The following is a 13,111-nucleotide window of genomic DNA, read 5'->3' as shown; positions in this document are numbered from 1 at the left end:
CATGAGCAGTCCTGTGGCACCTTAGAGATTAAGAAATGCATTATGTCATGAGTTTTCATGGGCGAAACCCACTGCCTCAGATGAGTTACCCGGGAAAGCTCATGATATAATGTATTTATTAGGCTCTAAGGTGCCACTGGACTCTTCCATGTTTATGACTGACAGGTAACGCCAGCAGCTGGTTTTCTGCAGAGATGCCCGCAAGCCTGAAAGAGACAGACGCCAAGGGGCTAGAACAGGGGTGGCCAACCTATGCCTCTTGAGCCACATGCGGCTCTTTGCTCACAGAAATGTGGCTCTCAGGGTTACGGCTCCTTCAGAGCCGCATGCCCGCTTTGTGCACGCACCCCAGGTCCTGGAGGGAGAAGTGCATGGCTGTGGCAGTGGCAGGTTCGGTGAGACCCAGGCATTGGGTTAGAGTGGGGGAAGCTGGGGGGGCCTGGGTCTGGGGGAGGGGGAGGGCACTGGGTTGGAGGGCTGGGGGGTGCCTGGCTCTGGGGGAGGGATGTGTGGCTCTTAGCACTTTTATCCACAGCTCTTTTGACTCTTCATGTCTAACTGGTCGGCCACCCGGGCTAGAAGCTCAGAGGGAAGAGGAGAGGTTGAGAAAGACAAGGGGAGAGGGGAAAGAGGAGGGGGTATTAGAGCTGTTTGGCTTATGGGAAGGAGGCAGGGAGGAGAAGCCACATTTCAAATGGGTTGCAACTGCTTGATTATTTCATAGGCACTGGCAGAGGGGCCCAAGGCAAAGGAGCCTCTAGGTCAGTATCCCTGATTCAGAGGAAGGCTGTTTCCCTCAGGAACCCTTCCTGCCAGCAGCACCAGCAAACGCACCCAGGCTCCTGTAATAATAAAATCAGGAAGGGGCTTGAGGAGTTTCTTTTGACGGTGCCAGTTGCTTGCTGGGCGCTCCTGGGGCTGGGTGGTAGGAGGGGAAATCTGCTGCTCACAGGAGGGACTAGACCCTGGTCCTAGTCAGGATAGGGTCAATGCCACTCAGAGTCATAGAAACGGGGGGGTCTTGCCGCCATGCGCCCTGCAGCTGCGAGTCCCGCAGGTGAACAGACACCCGGCACTGTGATAAACTGCCCCTTCTCCCCCCCCCCCACGGATGCTTTGCCTTTTAATCGGATGGAGTCACGCCCAGAGCCAGGACGTCTATAAGAAACCCTCCCTCAGCCCGGGACAGGAGACTCCAGAGCCAACACAGACGGGCGCAGCAGGGGGAGGAAGGGAGAGGGGCTGGGGGCGGGCCGGAAGTACAGGGGGTTAATCACAGAACTCAGCCCCACCCCGTGGAAACCCCTGCACATTTCAGACTGGCTCCGCGCTCCGGGCTTCTCCCATCCGGTCCCGGCTCCATCATCCCAATCCGGAGCGGTACCGGCTCCATCATTCCCCAGCCGCACCAGCAACTGCTTCTCCATATCCATCTGGACCGGCACCTGCCACTGCTACCCTCCGCCCCGGACCGACACCTGCTCTTCCCACCCCATCGGAGCCCTCCCTGCCCCCCAACCCGCCCGCACCGGTACCGGCTTCCCCCATCGCTAGGCGGGCCGGTACCTGCTCCCCGAGCCGCCTGTTCGCCTCTCCCGGACCCTCCTTCTGTCCCCACTTGCTCGGGCCCCGGGAGGAGAGAGCGAAACACACAGAGGCAAGAGACCCAGAGAGCCAGACAAAGAAACTCTCCGACCCCCGCCCCCGCCCCCGCCCTCCTTCCTCTGTTCTCAGACATCCTCCCCCAGGGCCAGCACCTACCCAACACCCCTCTCCGTCTCCCCAGCACCCACCCGGCACCCTTCTCCTCCCCCAGGGCCAGCACCTACCCAACACCCCTCTCCGTCTCCCCAGCACCCACCCGGCACCCTTCTCCTCCCCCCAGCACCCCTCTCCTCTCCCCCCATCCCTCTCCTGCCCCCCAGTACCCACCCGGCACCCCTCTCCTCCCCTCAGCATCCCTCTCCTGCCCCCCAGTACCCACCCGGCACCCTTCTCCTCCCCCCAGCATCCCTCTCCTGCCCCCCAGTACCCACCCGGCACCCCTCCCCTCCTCCCCTCAGCACCCCCTCCTCTCCCCCAACCCCTCTCCCCCCCAGTACCCACCCGGCACCCCTCTCCTCTCCCCCAGTACCCCTCTCCTGCCCCTCAGTACCCACCCGGCACCCCTCTCCTCTCCCCCAGTACCCCTCTCCTGCCCCTCAGTACCCACCCGGCACCCCTCTCCTCTCCCCCCAGTACCCACCCAGCACCCCTCTCCTCCCCCCAGCATCCCTCTCCTGTCCCCCGGTATCCACCCGGCACCCCTCTCCTCTCCCCCCAGTACCCACCCAGCACCCCTCTCCTCCCCCAGCATCCCTCTCCTGTCCCCCGGTATCCACCCGGCACCCCTCTCCTCCCCCCAGCTCCCCCCTGTCCCCCCACCCGGCACCCCTCTCCTCCCCCCAGCATCCCTCTCCTGTCCCCCTCTCCTCCCCCCAGCACCCCTCTCCTCTCTCCCAGTACTCACCCGGTATCCCTTTCTTCCTTTCCCCAGTACCCACCTGGCACCCGTCTCCTCCCCCCAGCACTCCTCTCATCTCCCCCAGCACCCACCCCAAGACCCCTCTGTATCCACCTGGCAGTCCTCTCCTCCCCCAGCACTCCCGTCCCTCCGGGCAGGCGAGCCCCGCGCAGACCGCCCCGCGCCCAGCCGCGCCTCCCGAGCGCCCGTCCCGGAGCCGGCGCGGGGCTGCTCACCCGCCCTCCTCCTCCTCCAGCTCCGAGATGTCCGCGAAGATGAGGAAGCCCACGAGCAGGGTGAGCAGCGCCAGCGCCCAGCTCCGGCACGGCAGCGGCATGGCTCCTGGCCGGGGGCGGGGGGCGGCTGGCTGGGGAGCCGCGCCGGGGTCCTGGGCGGAGTCCCCCGGGAGTGCCAGCCGCTCGAGAAACGCCCCCGACTCGCGCCTTCCTCGCCCTTCGCTGGCTGCCGCCCAGGGGTAGGCAGGGGCGGCTGGCAGAGCCCGCTCCCCTCTTTGTAGCGGAGCCGGAGAGCGCTTTTCCCACCCACCACCCGCCCTGACACTGCGAGGGAGGGAGGGAGGGAATGAGACAGAGCCTGGGAAATGCATCCCCCCTCCTCGCTCCCGCCCTCCCCCCGCAAAGTTTGTCTGACACAGGCCAGCACCTGGGAACAGCACGGAGCTCCTGTCTGCATCCCCTGACACAGCCAAGAGCAGGTGGGGCACCAGAGACAAATACTTTGTAAAATCCCCCCTATGAAACATGGGGCAGACCCATTGCCGACCCTGGCACACTTTTTTGGACATATGGGAGGTGCTGTAACCTAGCATCGCTGAACTTCTGGCCTCTTCTTATGGACACACATGAGAGCTACTGATGTATAGCAGATGCATTTATTATGATTAAAACTTACCCCTTGTCCAGGAGGTGTGGTGAGCCTTCATTCATTAATTCCTGCAAAGGGCTAGGGGTACTCCCCTCATTATTCTTTGTATTATCTTACCACTTAATCATGGGCCAATACCCCATTGCACAGGGGTCCAATTTTATAGCAAGCCCTCTAGGTTTCTATTCGGAGAAAAGCCATTTTCGTACCTATAAAATCATCTGAGCACCAGCATTGTACCCATTCTGCACCCATAAATATAGGTGTTGGAGGAATTTCTGCAGTGTCAATTGATTATGCATGTATCAGAGGGCGTGCCAAATTGGTGGCAGGTTTGTCCCTCTAAAGACATAATATACTATTAATAATGATGATTATTATAATCACATTTATTACAGTAATCATTCTACCTTTCCCCTTCTTGTGTAATGTATACATTAAACCGAGTCCTTTGGGATAAAATGTACTATATAAACATAAAATATATGGTTACTTATTAACATTCTGTATTAGCATTAATGTATAACATGGGGAAAATAATTATTTGAAAGTTGGGATGCTGCTTTTGTAATAGTAAATTATTATTCCGGCGTGTCTCAAGCTTACTGGAGTTATGGCAAGGATTACTTTGGCCCGTTGTGTATAACAGCAAAGGCCCACAATACTTTTACTTTCCAGAGACCCAGAGGTGGCTCCTGTCACACTCCTAGCCCCAGTGACCTGCTGCAAACTGCAGCCATAATACTGGAGAGAAATGGCTACGGGGGTGAGAGCTGCAATTTCTCTCACAGGCAGGGTGGTGATAGTGTGTGTGTAAGAGAGTGGGAGGTGGGAAAAAGGAGAAAGGGGTTGGACCAGAAAATGACCCAGGAGGTCCTTGCCTTCCACTCCTATCATCTATGAGGCTATGATTCCAGCATCCTGTCACGGCAATAAAGGGCCAAGAATTCAATGGGTTCGCCAAGGCCAAGCTGGTCAGCTGTGTCCAAACCAAAGCTTATTGCAATTGATCTAAAGGCTGCTGGACATAACGGTGAACTACCTGATGTTATGCATGTCACCAAACCCGAGAGGTATACAGTGGGTTATAATGCAGAGGATATTATGAGAGGCACAGATGGGAAGAGGGGAGGGAAAAGACTAATTACTTACATATTTAAAACAGTATCTTTAGCCTGAATAGAAGGACTATTAAGCAAAACAGGGCTATTAAATGGTGCCACTTGGAGAACTGCCATTTTCTCTTCTACATTCAATTTCGTTCTGGTATAACTATGATGAGAAGGGGTGTGATTTTGTATTAAAATTCTGGTCTGAATCCTGATGGGGATGCAGTTATATGGGGCTAAAGTACACTGATAAAACACATCTACAATTATAACTGTGCCCACACTGAGCGTACCAATATAACTACAGCAGTATCACTAAAATGGTACAGTGTTTTGTGTGTATAGCCAGTGGAATATGGGGGTTTCCCTTAGTACTAGATACGGATTTTAAAGAGGTCTTTTGTACCTCATGCCCTTTCATAGCCTCCTGTGAAGCTGGGTTGTTGAAATTGAATATCAATGTAAATATGGGGAACAAACCATCACATAGGCTATGTCTAGACTGCAAGCCTCATTCAAAAGAGGCTTTTTCGAAAGATACTTTCGAAAAAGCCTCTTTTGAAAAAGGGTGTCTAGACTACAACCAGTACTTTCAAAAAAGCAAGCTGCATGCATAGGTTAAAATACAGGATAGGTCAGTGTAATATAATTACACTGTGCCCCTGTGTACACTGCAGCATATCCAGTAGATTTTGGCTCTGGATACAGTGTTCATAATAGAGCCTAGTGAAAGCTTTAGGTTTAATGAGACTTGGTAGTAGTGCAAATAGCTCCATAATTTCCCCTCTGCAGCAATCCAGAAAAAAAAGGCTTGTTTTCCTTCCAATTTCCATTCCTTCAGCTTCTCCACCCACCACATTTTGATGCTACACAGGGAAGGGACAGTGTGGCTCACCTCACAAATGGGCTGTAGCACATGAGGTGAAGAAGGGCTTTGAGTCAGAGGCTGGATAGTGTGACAACTGGCATCTGAGTTCCTGAGAGGAACAGGAATGGAGCTCTCATCCTGTGGGTCTTAAGAACACCTCATGTTAGGCACATTCCATTGCTATGTGAATCTCTAGCAGTATAGAAGCTCTGCTCCTCAGGGTCTCCTCCTGCTACACCCAGATGGTCCTTCTGTCCCTTCTGTCTGATATTTCTGTTTAGAATGTGCCAGTTACATTGGTGAAATACAGGAACAGCGGTCTGCATAGTAAGGAAGGATTCTTTGCTCTGCTTATAGAAGCATAGAATCATAGAATACCAGAACTGGAAGGGACCTTGAGAGACCATCAAGTGCAGTCCCCTGCCCTCATAGCAGGACCAAGCACTGTCTATATCATCCCTGATAGATGTCTGTCTAACCTGCTCTTAAATATCTCCAGACATGGAGATTCCACAATCTCCTTAGGCAATTTATTCCAGTGTTTAACCACCCTGACAGTTTGGAAGTTTTTCCTAATGTCCAACCTACACCTCCCGAGCTGCAGTTTAAGCCCATTGCTTCTTGTCCTATGATCAGAGGCCAAGGAGAACAATTCCCTCTCTCCTCCCTGTGATACCTTTTTAGATACCTGAAAACCCCTATCATGTCCCCTCTCAGTCCTCTTTTTTCCAAACTAAACAAGGCCATTTCCTTCAGCCTTGCCTCATAGCTCATGTTTTCTAGACCTTTCATCATTTTTGTTAATCTTCTCATCTTTCCTGAAATGTGGTGCCCAGAACTGGACACAATACTCCAATTGAGGCCTAATCAGTGCCGAGTAGAGCAGAAGAATGACTTCTCATGTCTTGCCCACAGCACTCTTGGGGTATGTCTAAACTACATGGCTCCGTCGATGGAGACATGTAGATTAGGCTGATCGGCAGAGGGAAATGAAGCCGCGATTTAAATAATCATGGCCTCATTTAAATTTAAATGGCTGCCGCGCTCTGCCGACCAGCTGATGATCAGCTGTTTGTCGGCAGATCGGGGCAGTCTGGACACGCTGCTGTCGACAAGGAAGCCTTTGTCGACCAGTGCAGGTAAATCTCATTTCACGAGGCATACCTGCGCTGGTCGACAAAGGCTTCCTTGTCGACAGCAGACCATTTCTCCAGTTTGTCCAGCAGCTATTTTAATTTAAATGAAGCCACGATTATTTAAATCGCGGCTTCATTTCCCTCTGCCGATCAGCCTAATCTACATGGCTCCATTAATGGAGCCATGTAGTTTAGACACACCCTTGTTAATGCATCCCAGAGTCATGTTTGCTTTTTTTTTTCAAGTGTCACACTGTTGACTCATATTTAGCTTTTGCTCCGCTATGACCCCTAGATCCCTTTCTGCAATACTCCGTCCTAGCCAGTTACTTCACAGTCTGCATGTGTGAAACAGATTGTTCCTTCCTAAGTGGAATACTTTGCATTTGTCCTTATTAAACTTCATCCTATTTACCTCAGACCATTTCTCCAGTTTGTCCAGATCATTTTGAATTATGACCCTATCCAAAGCAGTTGCAACCCCTCCCAGGTTGATATCATCTGCAAACTTAATAATCGTACTCTCTATGCCATCATCTAAATTTATGACGAAGTTACTGAACAGAACTGATTGCTAAACAGACCCCTGGGAAGCCCACTGGTTATGTCCTTCCAGCATGACTGTCAACAGTTAATAACTATTCTCTGATAACAGTTATTCAGACAGTTAGGCACCCACCTTGTAGTAGCCCCATCTAAGTTGTATTTGCCTAGTTTATTGAAAAGAAGGTCATGCGAGACCATATCAAATGTCTAGGTATACTACGTCCACCACCTCTCCCTTATCCACCAGACTATCACATTGGTTTGGTATGATTTGTTCTTTACAAACCCATGTTGGCTATTACCTATCACCTTATTTTTTTCCAGATGTTTGCAGATGAATTCCTTAACTACCTGCTCAATTATCTTTCCTGGCACAGAAGTTAAACTCACTGGTCTGTAGTTTCTTGGGTTCTTCTTATTTCTCTTTTTATAGATGAGCACTATATTTCCCCTTTTCCAGTTCTCTGAAATCTCTTCTGACTTCCATGATTTTTCAAAGATGATAGCTAAAGGCTCAGATACCTTCTTTATCAGCTCCTTGAGTATGCTAGGATTGCATTTAATCAGGCCCTGGTGACTTGAAAACATCTAACTTTTCTAAGTAATTTTTAACCTGTTCTTTTTTTATTTTAACTTCTAAACCTACTGTATTTCCACTAGTATTCACTATGCTAGGCATCCCTTCATCATCAAACTTCTTGGTGAAGACCGAAACAAAGAAGTCATTAAGCACTTCTGCCATTTCCAAGTTTCCTTTCTCACTGAGCAATGGGACTACCCTGTCCTTGGTCTTCTTTTTGCTTCTAATATATTTATAGAATGTCTTCTTGTTACTCTTCATGTCTCTAGCTAGATTGAGCTCATTTTGTGTCTTTGCTTTTGTAATCTTGCCCTTACATACATGTGTTGTTTGCTTATATTCATCCTTTGTAATTTGACCTAGTTTCTACTTTGTATATGTGACTCCTTTTTGATTTTTAGATCATGCAAGATCTCTCCATTTCCAGCACGCCAGGAGTCATATTCTTATGCTGTCTGTCAGGGTGAGGAATGTATAGGGAACAGTGCTTGTTGGCTGTAGAGTCATTCCTTTTTCAGCTAAGGAGAGGGTCATGTAATCAGATGCTTGTTTTGGGTCTTGATCCAGCTCCCGTTAAGTCAGTCCACAGGAGCTCTGCTATTGACTGCAATGGAAACAAGACTAGGCCCTGAGGGAGGCATGCTGTGAGTTGAGCTTGATGTCCAATAGCCGGAAGAACCACAGTTAGGTAATTTCACAGAGAACTCTGCAGAATCTTGCTCTTCGTGCCATCTGCTGCATCATGCCTATTGATGGCCTGTTCTTGGAGTGCTGGAGGGGGAAAGGCCATTCTGTAGGTGGTCAGGCATTGGCTACGAGGACCAGAACCTTGAAGTGGATCCATTATTGATTGGATGGAGATCCAGTATCCTGGGTGAGGGATGGTGTCTGGCCCCTTGGATTCTCACAGGTTGAGGAGGCAGGCAATTTACTGACTATTTTGTATCTGATTAACTAAGGGCACATCTACAAAGCAGGGCTAAAGCCAAAATGAGCTACGCAACTTGAGCTATGTCAACTGCACAGCTTAAGTCAAAATAGCTTATTTTGGCTTTTGGTGCTCTCTACGTTGCCGGAAGTCTGAGAAAGAGCACACTTCCTCCGACTTCCATTACTCCTCGTACAATAAGGGTTACAGGAGTTGGAGAAAGAAGCCCTCCGGATCAACATTATTTTGACACCGTGTTGAAATAACTGCTTGTAGTGTAGACGCAGACTATAACACCAGTTATTCTAAAATAATGCTGCTGTGTAGACATAGCCATAGTCACAAAATGCCACGAAACTCCATGCAGTTCTAGGACATAAATCCAGGGGACTTACTGTAACAGTTAGGTATAAGTGTCTAGTACAGCAGCCTTAAATATAACCATAACCTGAGTGTGACAGGGAGGTTGCTCCACGCTGGAGCATAAAGGGTTAAAACATTTCTGGGAGAGGGCTGTAGCTAGCAGCCACACCCCCTTGCCTATGATGAGTGGCCATTTCAGACTGCAGCTTGCCCCTGAGGTATGGGCTAGATGATGACTGGCAGTGAATCACTGAGGCAAAGTGGGTATAGGCAGTTCGGAGGGGAGGACCCCAAAGTGTGGGGGCACTGCCTCAGGGCAGTTTCCTTAAGAAAGGGCACTGTGGTGCTCCAACCGAGTGGTAACAGCAGGTGTGATACTTCCAGGAGAGGTTGCTTTGAGGCTGGACTGAGCTAATTCTCACAGCGACCAGCAGGAGGTGCTATCATGGTGAGTTGTGAACTGCTACACAGTCAGACCATGGTACAGGTATTTATTTCAGCCTGCACGCAGTCCTTCTGGAGCAGGAAGACTTTCCTATAGAGCAGGGGTTCTTAACCAGTGAGGTGCGCCTCCCCAGGGAAGGTGTGAAGAGGATACTGGGGAGATGTGAGGTGCCTCCCAGAAAATGTATCACAATTGCCTTCTCACTGGATAAAATTCTAACGTTTAGATTTCTTCATAATTAATATTATGAATTAAAATTATAAACATTAATTTCTTATTAACTTCTAGAGATTGGCACACTACAATAGCAATGCGAATCAATCAGGCCTATGTGACGACACACTACAATAACAGTATGCGAGCACTGCCGACTTTCATCTTCAAATATTATGTAAATTTGTTAGGAAAAGGTTCAAAATAAAAAGCTCATATTATTCATTTAGGCATTGTAACGGGGTTCACTCACCCCACAGTGCCACCAGCCGTTGGACTTGGGAATTAGCTCGGATGGCTGCGTCCAGAGTCCAGCTGGTTCGCCAGGTCCCAGGGTTCAGGCAGACCTCGGGGTTCGAGCCAGGCCTTCAGCTCAGGCCGGTCCTCCAAATTGCCAGGCACCAGTAGAGCTTTGGGTTCCTCTAGGTCAGAGGGTAGCCCTGCTGGTCGGCTTGGCCAGGCCTCGGCGGCCCAGGCAGGGAAGCCTTCCCTGTCCTGAGGGAAGAAAGCTGCTGGAGGCCCGGGCCAGGTCTCAGCCTCGTCAGCCAGGAGCTCTGGACAGGCCTCTGTCTCCCTCAGAGGCTGGGCCCCAACTGAGCTCCCTGGCAGAGTTCTTATAGTCCTAGCCACACCCCTTAGCTTCCTGTCAGGTGAGGGGGCGGGGCTAGGCTGTGCACAAAATGACTCCCAGGGGGGTGTGAACACGAAGTTCACTTTCAGGAGAGGTGTGAAAGTAAAAAGGTTAAGAACCCCTGCTACAGAGGATGCTGCAAGATTTAAGTTCAACACACTGTTTTGGTATCAAGCTATTTGTCCTAAAGTACTTTATAGACAATAGGCCTGATTCTGCAGTTCTTAGTCACACTGTACATTGAAGCTACTGAGATTACTTGCCCACTTAAAATTAAGCAGGAGCATAAATGTGTCAGGATTGGAGTCCATCAATCATCAGAGACTCAATTTTATATCTTCTCTACAAGACAGGTTGCAAGAAAATTAGAATAAACGATGGAAAACAGTCTGCAGAGGAAGAGCAATATAACCTGAAATAGAATAAAAGGCCTATTATATCACCCTGTCTCTAATAAGTTAGGGTATGTCTGCACAGCAGGGCTAAATTCGAAATAAGCTATACAACTTCAGCTACGTCAATTTTGTAGCCTAAGTCGAAATAGCTTAACCTAGCTTTAGGCACTGTCTACACAGCAGGAAGTCAAAGGAAGATAATTTCCTTGTGAAGTGAGGGTTACCATAAGTCAGGGTAAGAAGTCCTCTAGCTCACCATTATTTTGAAATAAAGGCTGGCAGTGTAGATGTGCACTATGTTATTTCAGAATAATGTCAGTTATTCCAAAATAACTCTGCTGTGTAGATGTACTCTCGGAGAATAGATCTCCACTTTTAAAATTTTGCACTAAATTAAATTGGGTGTCCTGACAAATATAATCTTTGACTAGTAGTAAAAGCAACTCCTTTATGCAATATCACATTCATCGCTTTGAAGGAAAGGGACAGAAAGGAAGGGCACTTTTACATTTCCTTTTGACATTTTATAAATATCAGTGTGTATTAACCAAATTCCCATACAACACAGCTTCAAAGATTCAAAAACTAACAGTTAACTCTCTCGGGTTTTTTACTGACAACCCGAGGAGAGCCAGTGGATTTTAGAATGCAGATATGAAAGACACAAATGTATAGAGAGACCAGTTCTGCATCCTTAAAACCAAGTCTTTAACCCGAGCAAGGAGGTAACATGGAGTCAAGTAATGGCATCCTAAACTGGCAGGGGAGGGACTGACAAAATGACCTAACAGTCATCTGAGTTATGATGAATGATAACTCCTTGTGCAGCAAGACCTTTCTCCTTCAAATTTGTATAGCTGTAAAATACACAGCACCTCTATCATAGCTGTCAGCCCCAAATGAACAAAGTTTACAGTCCATCCATTTTATACAGCTAAACAGTCGAGTGACGTGATAAACAAGCATGACAAATGGAAGCCTATATTAACCACGGCCACAACAACCTCATTATCCACGCTGTAACCTGCCTACAGGCGCTTCCTCCATTGAAAGTCTCAGGTCTGCTGCAAAAGTCAACACTTCCCAATGGCCAGCATGTGTCTGTTTCCCCAGAATAAGCTCATTAGCAAGGATCAGCATTACACATTTGGCAAGGTTCAGTGTCGTGTCTTCTCCTTAATGCTCATATCATACACAGCATTGCCCACTTCTGCATAAATCCCACTCTTGCAGAAAGAACCCATTGAATCTTTGGTGAACAGATCCACACCTGATTATGCCTAACCAGCCTTCCAGGGAGTAGAGCAAGGCCCCAAGAACAAGGAGGTTTTCCCAGATCTGTTCAACTTTGGACAAAGTCCCTCAATTTCCCTGTGCCTCAGTTTAACTATATGCAAAACAACACTTACCTACCTCACAGAGATTCTGTGCGGCTTGTAAAGTGCTTTGAGATCATTGGATGTCCTGGTTCACGGATCTATAAATATGTTCCTTGCTCAACAGGCAAGGCATATCACACCACATTCTCAGCCGGGGTAATTTGATGTGAATGAAAATCAAGGGAGCTGGGTTGATTAAATGTAGGGGAGGATCTGTCCCTCTGAGTTCCATTTTTGCATGAATCAACCAGCAGAAATATTTATACCAGGTTCACTGGGCTAGAGCAAATGACCCTCACTGTCTTGGTATGGAGAGTATAAAGTATCAATGCAGCCTACTTCCGAGCGTGTATTGTATTCAGGAGTCGAACTGTGCCATATTCCCTACACCTAGAGCTGTGTGCAACAGCAGCAGAGATCCTTTTTGGCACACAATAAAAGGGGAGTGCAAAATTAAATTGTATTAATTTCAAGCTCTATTAGGATTTTCTGGAAGTAAAAATCAATAGAAAAGACAGAATCAGTAGGGAACGTGACCTGATTTTCCCAGCCTTTGAAAGGAAATTGTAAACAATGAAGAGACAATGATATACACAATGATAAAAATGCACCAATTTCTCTGATGGGGAAAAAGAGAAAATAAAGAGCCTGCATAAACAGCCATTTGATTGTTGTTTGGCATGTATGTCCAAAACAGATAATTGTCCGTTATTCTTCTTTGTTTTTTCTCTCTCATAGCAAATTGCAAAATGGGATGACCCATCCCAACATTTCATCATGTATAGCTCACCATTGTCAGAGAGAAATGTTTGGTATAAAACAAGAAATATCTTTTTTTTAATTATTTTTCTTTTTGGTCAGATGAGCTGTTTTAGATGAATAAAACCACTATGTTGCAATGATATTGATCATTTGCATGTGAAAAGCTTTCCACTTGGTAACAAAAACATTTCTTTTTTCAGTTTTGCCACCTCTAGTCCCAAGAGATAAGGGCCTTCTTCCTCCCCCACAATTAGACACACACAGAAAACCTGAAAAGGTAGAAAATGTGTGACAATTGTACCGCCTGTTATCTGAGAGTGATGCTAATGTCCTGATGTTTCCAAATACATCTGCGCAGCTGGCACCAT

At 48.3% G+C, this 13,111-nt stretch overlaps 1 protein-coding gene across 1 annotated transcript in view; it reads right to left on the bottom strand.

Moving 5' to 3' along the window:
* Positions 1-3,059, bottom strand: part of ST8SIA2 (ST8 alpha-N-acetyl-neuraminide alpha-2,8-sialyltransferase 2) — a 63,419-nt gene extending 60,360 nt beyond the window's left edge. Inside the window, exon 1 of the mRNA XM_075897018.2 lies at positions 2,740-3,059. Within this exon, the coding sequence (XP_075753133.1) occupies positions 2,740-2,840 (101 nt within the window). The 5' untranslated portion in view covers positions 2,841-3,059. The remainder of the gene's footprint in view (positions 1-2,739) is intronic.
* Between the last annotated feature and the right edge of the window lie 10,052 nt (positions 3,060-13,111).

Source organism: Pelodiscus sinensis, chromosome 14 (assembly GCF_052426305.1).
Source record: "Pelodiscus sinensis isolate ZL-2025 chromosome 14, ASM5242630v1, whole genome shotgun sequence".
Taxonomy (NCBI): Eukaryota; Metazoa; Chordata; order Testudines; family Trionychidae; genus Pelodiscus; species Pelodiscus sinensis.
The sequence above is the reverse complement of the archived record's forward strand: the minus strand, read 5'-3'. Positions and strand labels throughout refer to the sequence as shown.